The 7,871-nt window shown below is 64.4% G+C and overlaps 2 protein-coding genes across 2 annotated transcripts in view; one reads left to right on the top strand and one right to left on the bottom strand.

Annotated features, from left to right (window-relative positions):
* Positions 1-6,690, top strand: part of FAAP100 (FA core complex associated protein 100) — an 8,133-nt gene extending 1,443 nt beyond the window's left edge. The window contains exons 2-9 of the mRNA XM_004709232.2: positions 5-94; positions 480-1,450; positions 2,035-2,176; positions 2,411-3,135; positions 3,380-3,516; positions 3,893-4,009; positions 6,175-6,261; positions 6,449-6,690. Of these exons, the coding sequence (XP_004709289.1) occupies positions 5-94; positions 480-1,450; positions 2,035-2,176; positions 2,411-3,135; positions 3,380-3,516; positions 3,893-4,009; positions 6,175-6,261; positions 6,449-6,583 (2,404 nt within the window). The 3' untranslated portion in view covers positions 6,584-6,690. The remainder of the gene's footprint in view (positions 1-4; positions 95-479; positions 1,451-2,034; positions 2,177-2,410; positions 3,136-3,379; positions 3,517-3,892; positions 4,010-6,174; positions 6,262-6,448) is intronic.
* A 1,101-nt stretch (positions 6,691-7,791) lies between these two features.
* FSCN2 (fascin actin-bundling protein 2, retinal) overlaps positions 7,792-7,871 on the bottom strand; it is a 5,929-nt gene continuing 5,849 nt past the window's right edge. The window contains exon 5 of the mRNA XM_004709233.1: positions 7,792-7,869. Within this exon, the coding sequence (XP_004709290.1) occupies positions 7,792-7,869 (78 nt within the window). The remainder of the gene's footprint in view (positions 7,870-7,871) is intronic.

Raw genomic sequence — 7,871 nt, 5'->3', positions numbered from 1 at the left:
TGAGGCACCTGGAGCTGCTGGCCCCCTGCCGCACGCTGTACGTCCTGTGCGCCGGGAGCGGCATCTACTGCTTCGCGCTGGACACGCCGGGCAGGTGAGAGCCGGGTCGCGCGCCGTCCTCGGGGTAGGAAACCCGTCACCCTGCGGAGCTGCGACCGCCCACCTGGCTTGTGACACTAAGAAATACTAGCAGGCGTAGGTCCCACGCGACCGAGGGGCCAGCGCCTGTCCGCGCAGCGACTCCTGCCCCACCTGATCCCGGGACGCGCCCTCCTGGAGAGGCTGGCTGCCTTGTGGGTCTAACGGTGGGAGGCTTGGCGGCGGTTGGCTCCCTCAAGGAACTGCGACGGTTCCAGCTGCAAGGACCCTCCGGAAAGGCTCCTGTGAAGACCCCAGACCCAGAGTGGTGGTGGCAGCTGCTGCTGAGGGAATCCATGGGCACCCTCCACCTTGCTAACGCGGCCCGCATGTCCTTGAAGGTCAGCGAGCCAGGCTGATGACGGCAGCAGCAAGGGTGACAGCCAGTGCCCGAACCAGGCCGCGGAGTGTCACAGCCAGGTCGATGAGGATCCGTGTGAGACTGAAGAGGGTCACGTGGAGTCTGGGGAGCCGCCTTTCGACGTGGTTTCTGTGGGCCCAGATGCCTGCGTCCTGCCTGATCCCTCGCTCTGCGCTTTCACCCTGCTCGGTGACCTGCTGGTGACGGTGTCCCAGGGCCCAGGTACCTGGAAAGTGCGGCTGTTCAAGCATCTCTGTCCAGGCCCAGGCACCGAGCCAGGAGCCCAGGTCGGCGAGGTGGTGGTCCCCGCAGAGCCCCCCCAAGCCCCCAGTTTCCTTCCAGTGCTGTGCTGTGTATCACCACCCTGCTCCAGGGATCCTCACGGCTGCCTCCCGGGCCCTGAGGGCTCCATACTTCAGGAAGCCCTCTTCGGCCTGCTCTTCGGGGCAGATGCTGCCCTACTGGAGTCTCCTGTTGTCCTCTGTGGCTTCCCAGATGGCCAGCTCTGCTTTGTGGTCCTTAAGACCCTGGTCACCTCGCAGACAGCCCCAGGGGACCCAAAAGTCCTGGTCAAGGTCCTCCACCACCTGGAAGAACCCATCGTCTTCATAGGGGCCCTGAGGAAAGGGCCACAGCCCCAGGAGGGTGAGGACACACCTGCTGACTGCTTGGTAGCCCTCGGCCACCATGGCCGGACATTGGCCATCAAGGCTGGCCGAGACGAAGCAGAGACCCTGGTGCCAGAGATGCAGGTATACCGCCTCCCAGGACCCGTGCTCTGCGCCACTTGCAACAGGGGCAGCCTCGTCTACTACAGCACCCCCTCAAGGCTCCACGTGTTGAACCTGTCCTCCGGGGAGTCCATGCATCCCGGCCTACCCCCACTGCTGTGTCAGAACAGCGTGCGTGTCTGCAAGATCGTTGCCCTCTCATCACCCAGGGACCCTGAAGGTACGCCCCACCACTAGAGCTCCAGCTGCTGGCCCTCACCCCCAGGTCTCTGAGCTGCCAGCTAAGAGCTTCCCTGGCCCACAGCTCTGGCCCCAGTAGGCAGCACCTGGTACCCAGTCTGTGTGTGTCCTGCGGCAGTGTGCTTGAAGCAGATTAGACATGCACCTGGGCCAGGGCTCCCTGGGTGAAGCCTGAGGGGTCAGCCCTGGTGTTACCCCTGCCCCAGGTGTCCTTGGTGTCCTGTGAGCAAGCCTGCAAGGCCAACGGTGGCACCGTCTCGGGGACAGGGCAGTGCCTGCCAGGCTCTGGGTCCAGGGACTAGGGGCTGGGAAAGCCAGCATTGGTTTCCCCAGAGCTCCTGCAGTGTCCCCGAGCTGGACTTGGAGACAACCCCCAGGAGCTGGGAGCAGGCCTGCAAGGCCGCTTCTGTGAGGTGCTCAGAGGGGGTCCCTATCCCGTTTCTCTGCCCCACTGGAGGGCTTAGAGCTGCCTGCCCGTGCTATGGACCCAAGTGTACCCATGTCCTCGCCGTCTGGGCTGGGTCCTCGCCTGTGTGCGCCTCACTGTCACTCCTCGGTCCCCAGACAGCACCAAGCTCCTGGCCCTCTCTGCTGGAGGCCGCCTCATGACCTGCCACGTGGCTCTGGAGCCCGCCAGGATGACAGCACGCCAGGCCACCTCGAAGATCCAGAACCTGCTCTCAGACATAAGCAGTGTTTCTGAGAGGTGAGCAGGCTGTGGCGCTGGACTATGAGCGGGGAGGCAGGGCCCTCTCGTGCCCCTACCTCCCAGGCTTGGCCATAGGAGACACGGGGAGAGAACATCTCCTGCCCTCTGAGGGGCCTGAGGTGTCCAGCTGCTCTGTGGAACACGGGAGGAAGGGGCCACTCAGGCACAGCTCGGGGGTAAGGTGGCCGACAGGGTGCCACATGGTCATATGGACGGGTGCTTTCCCCCTAGGGTACACTCTCTGAAGAAGGCAATCGAGCAGCAGAACCAGGCCCTAACCCACCTGCACCAGGCCCTGGACCTGAGCTGTGCCCTGCTCTCCTGCCAGAGCAGCCCCAAGCCCATCGTTTGCACCACCCGGCCCTTCTGGAGAGCCCAGGGCCTGCACCAGGAGCTGGTGGCCACCTGCCGGCTGGAGAACGGAGGCCCATGCAGCCTCGGCCCTGGCTGGTCCTGGTGCATCCAGGTGCTCCCCAGCTCCCATGATGGTGCCACCACCTACACGGTCCCCGTGCAGCAGCTGGCCCCTGGTGCCTGCTTCGAGGTTACGCTGGCCCTGTGCTCCGGCGAGGATGAGGGCAGCATCCCCGATCTCCCTGTGACTGTCTCCCACATGCTTTTCTACAGCCTCCAGGAGGTCGTGGGGGTGCTGCTGGCCCCCGTGGACACTGAAGAGGACCCCCTGGGAGTGGCATGGCCCCAAGACCTGCTGCCCCCACAAGATGGTGCCTGCCTGCCCCTGGGCTTGCACACCGTGGACCTGCTTCAGGGCCTCCGTTTCTCCAGCCTGGCCACGCCTTGCCTGCCGCCCACTAGCCCCATAGATATCTTCCTGGCAAACTGCCAAGAGCAGGGCAGTCGCCCCGGGGGCCGGGCTGCCCTCCAGGCCCCATCCATGGTGTCCATCCGGGTGTCATCAGAGCTGCTGAGGGCCACCCTGGGAGACAGGGCTACAGGTGGGTCACCTGCCCGTGACCAGACAATCCAGAGGCCCGGACGTAGTCACACACATAATCCCCATTGGGGGAACTCCTACCCTGTCATTCTCCTGAGCCCACTGGTGAGGGTAGCACCCCACGCAAGGGGCTAGATGCGCAGGCCCAGGGCCCCTCACCCAGCCCCCTGTAGGGGTAACTGGGTACTCTCCCACCGATGGGCCTGTGAGCAGGGCATGCAGAGCTCATGAGCCACCTCCTACAGGTGGGTCCCTGTGCTGCAGCACCCTGCAGTGGTTGCTGACCGAGAACACGGCCCTGGACATCGTGAGGGCTGGAGCGCTGTCATCTGTGCAGGGAGTGGCCCCCGACGGCACCAGCGTCCGCCTCACAGCCCAGGAGGCAAGCAGGACCCCAGTGCGCAGCACCTCGACCCAGGGCTGTGCATGTGGCCCATGCTGGCTGGGGCCTTTCTAGTGGTATCATTCCTGAATTCCCCCCACCCCTCAACCCCCATGTCATTTGTAACCCCCTTAATGCGCCCCCCACTCCTGGCTTAACCCTGACACCTGCTTCCCTGAAGCTCAGCGTAGCTTGGTCCCCGAGACAGCACTCATTGGTCTCAGCTGGCTCCCTGGGCTCACGCTGCCCACGGGGCCCTGAGGTTGCCATGGAGGTGGAAAGGCCAGAAACCCGTTTGTCCCTAAGGGCCGAGATGGGCGTGTAGCTGGCCGGCCTGGCCCCCGGGCCGGCACTGTCGTGATTCTGCCTCTCGCAGGTGTTGGTGGTGGACCTGGGCTCTGAGGACCCCATCCCAGCTGTGGAGATCCAGGTGGAGAGTCCCTCCCTCGCCACCGTGTGCCAAGCCCACCATGCCATGATCACCCGCATCCAGGTGGGCAGCTACCCTGCTTGGGGCAAGACCATTCCTGGCTCTGTTTCCACAGACAGGCCTGCCGCCCCCACCCCAAGCCAGCTGAAGCCCACCCACCCATACGTGCATCCTGCATTAGGGTCTCTGGCTTTATAAGCGGGGGCAGGGAGGGGGCGAGAGTAGGCAGCTGGGTCACTCCTGTTTCACCTCAGTCTGTGCCTCCCTGGCCAGAGGCAGGCACCAGGCAGAAGCCCTGGGCCGGGCGGGGTACTTCCCGCTATGGCAGGATGGCGGCAGCAGCTGGGGGCCCGCCCTGCCTCCTGAGGGGAGCATCCTGTCTGCGGGACCTGGAGCATAGTCTCAGCCTGGGCCCGGCTAGGCACCTCAGAGCTCTTCTTCAAAGCCCAAGGACTTCCCTGATGTGGGGCCCGCAGCACCCTCAAGCTGGGTCAACCACCCTGCAGCGCCATCTGCCTCGACGGTGGGCACTAGCCGACCGACGAACTGTGTGACGGACGTGTTGCTGGTGGGAACGTAGTGTACAACACTGGGATGCAGCATGGCAACCCGTCAAAGTCGGAACTGGGGCTGCTGCCACCTCCCCAGGCACGGGTCTGAGGGACCAGAGTTGTGACGTGAGTAGACACGTAGTGACGAGATGGGACAGCACTCAGCAGCGCGGACATGGCCACCACGCACGACGACCACGCCGAGACTGCCCGCCACTCGGCCGAGTGCAACCAGGCTGTTTCAGGGGCAAGTCCTGCTTGAGACCAAGTCTGTGGAGAGTCGAAACGGGGGTGCTCACAAGAGGAAACGTCGTGTGATGATTGGGGAAGGTGTGTGTGCAAAGGCAGACACATGGGACCCTGGCACGAGGGACAGCTAGGGCAGGTGCCCCTCCCTGCAGCCTCTGAGGCCCTATTTGGGTGTGAGGGGCCGAGGGAGGATGCACCCTTGTGCACCCCAGCAGGTGGAGGGGCCGTGGCTGTGCTGCATCTGCTCCCACATGTCTGAGTGAACCCTTTGCAGACACGCCCTAGCACCCTGCAGTAGGGGCTGCTGGGCTTGACCCAGCCTCGGCCATCTGGCTCCTGGTGAAACGCCTCAGGACGAGGGTCCTGTGTCCTACCCTGAGGAGCCCTGTCTGCCGGGGGTCTTGATGCGTGGCAGAGAGCACTCCCACTTGGAGCAGAGAGCGAAGGACGCCAAAGATGCCCAGCAATTGGTCCAGAGGACTCGTGGCCTTGTGAGCTGCAGCCCACGACGGCGCCCTTCCAACCCAGACCGCAGCCTGCAGTGCAGGACAGCCGCCTGGAACGGACGCTGCAGCAGAGGGTGACCCTTGTGGGACAGCTGGAACGCTTGTCTGGGACTCCAGCAGGAATCCTAAAGGCCGCCGCGGCCTCTCCCCAGTGGTAGCAGGGCCTGCCGCGTGCCACCCTGCCCGTCACACACAATACGTGCTGTCTAGTCATCGGGAGGGCCGGTCTCTGGAGTGGGCACCGTGCTTAGTGGAGTGGCTGTGCCCGTGGGCTCAAGCAGGAGTGTGGGGATGGGGCAGGATGACAGTAGGGCGCAGGGGCAGCCAGATGCCGCCCAACAGCAGCAGCTGGAAATGGGTTTGATTCAGCTCTGATGGGGGCGTGGCCTCAGCCCTGGAAGTCTGGGCAGGCTGCAGCTAGATCCTAACCTGTTCCCCAGCAGGCACCCCCAGCCCAAGAACTTGCCGCCTCTTTCCCCCAGAGGGCCCCTGGGGAGTGTGTGGCACCTCAGTTGTCCTAAGAGGCCAGGCCCCAGCCTGGTTGAGGTGGTGACTACTGTGAGACTACTGGGTGGGGTCACGGAGCCCCAGGGTTGAGCGAGAGGGGCCTGTTGGCTGGGGCTCAAGTTTGCAGAGCCTCAGCAAGGGGAGCAGCACTGTTGGTGGGGGGCCTTGGTGTGCAGACCCCTCCCTGTGAGCTGAGTTGCCAGATGCGTTCACTATCGCTTCCAGAGAAAGGTTCTGCCCAACCTTGGGGGGCGGGGTAAAGGGGGCACTGGGCAGGGCTCTACTGAGCCAAGAGCAAAGTGCATTGGCCGCCTAGTCAGGGACCAGCTTAATCCCCAGGGTGAGGTGGGGGTGGGGACAAAGTGGGAAAGGGGCCAGGCACCCCCTTATCTTCCTCATGCCCCTGTGTCTCCAGACAATCGTCACGGAGCAGGCGACCCCGGGTGCTAGCCTGCCCAACCTGCGAGTACAACGCCTGCGCCAGATCCAGGCCAACCACGAGGTGAGTGCCACCAGGGCCCCGGGGGGCACCGTGCCCCTGCCCCCTTGTCCTCCACCTCACTCCCTGCCTGTCTTAGTCTAGATCCACTTAAATCTGGGCGGGGGGATTTGTTGGACAGCTCACCCCTCCTAACTCCCACGTCCTCAGCGGGCTCTGATCCAAGGGTGTCCCCACCTGCCACCCCCAGGCCCTGCTTTGGGAGGTCCAGGCCTTACAGGACAAGCTGGCACTGCAGAGCTCAGCTGACACGCAGGCCACTGCCACTGAGCAGCTCCTGCAGCTGTACCGGCGGCTGCGGAACCCCAGCCTCACTCTGCTCTGACGGTTGTGCCCTCGCCCAGCTCACCAGCCGCTTATCCAGCAGCTGCCCGGGGCACCTCAGGGAGCCCACCACTGCCAGTGCCCCAGAGAAGACGCCTTCTCGCTTCCTGAGGGAGTGGCGCCTGAGTCGGAGGCCAGGCGAGGCGGGTGTGCTGCTGTTTGGGATGAGACTGAATTCCTGCCTGTACCCTCTGAGGCTCCTGGGGGGTGGGAGGGCCCCACAGGTACCCAGTCCCTGCCAGCAGGCTCTACACCCAAGTGCCTCTGGGACCAGCCCCATACCCAGCACTGCCCCTCCTGTAGCTGGCCTTTTACTGTGTGGGGTGTGGGGTGGGCCGCGACCTCCCCCCCATTACACCCTCTGTGCACACAGGCCCTTCTGTTAAGTCTCAGACCTGGGGGCTTGGCACCTCGACTGATCTGTGGTCAGGGCCCCTCAAACATCACCCCACCTCAGCCCCCAGAGGTGCTGCAGAGCCAGGGGCTCCCTCAGGAACAGGGTCTGACCTACAAATGCCAGTCCACTTGCCCTCCCCCCTGGGGGCCACCAGGGTCTATGAGCCAGAGACCTGTCTCAGCACTGGGTCCTTCCACCTGCCCTCAGATAAACGTCTCTGGTTACCTGCCGGAACGTCTCCTCTCAGTCCTGTGCTCCTGAGGAAGGGCCTTGGCACTGCCCCACCCCACTCACCCGTGGGCCCCAACCGGGGTTCAGGTGTCCTGGTTCCACAGCCTGGGCCCTCCAAAGCCCAGTCCATCCAGTTGCAGCAATGGGGGCCCCCACCAGGGGGTCAGTGTAGTGAGGATAAGGGTTAGGGAGGGGCAGGCCCTGAGGCCCAGAGATGGGGTCATCTGCCTGGCCCCGTGATGAGCAGCCAGGGGCCCCAGACAGTGTGCACCCCCTCTGTCCACAGAGCTTCCACTAAGATGCACTCACCTTTACCCAGAACACCCCATCTTTGGGTGACAACCCCCTTCAGCCCAACCTGCCTTCTTGAGGTGCTAGGGGGAGGGGTGGGGCCTGGGAATGGGGGAGGCTAGCAGCAACATCCCCCCTAGGCCCTGTAACCCACTTTGTCCCTGCTCAGCCTTGCCAGGGTGGTCTGAGCTGGTTGCCCCGCCCCTGCCGCCTAGCTTCAAAGGGCCGGGACTAATCCCACAGAAGCCACGTGTCCGCTGCTGTGACAAGCGGTTTAATTGGGTGGGGGGTCAGTACTCCCAGAGCGCTGCCCCCGCGGGCGCGTCCGCGTCGGCGCGCAGCAGGCCCGGGGCGCCGCCGCGCAGGTACT

This window comes from Echinops telfairi, unplaced genomic scaffold, assembly GCF_000313985.2.
Source record: "Echinops telfairi isolate 266 unplaced genomic scaffold, ASM31398v2 ScPeMD7_7458;HRSCAF=8496, whole genome shotgun sequence".
NCBI lineage: Eukaryota > Metazoa > Chordata > Mammalia > Afrosoricida > Tenrecidae > Echinops > Echinops telfairi.
Note: the sequence above shows the minus strand (reverse complement) of the source record. Positions and strands in the feature narration are given on the sequence as shown.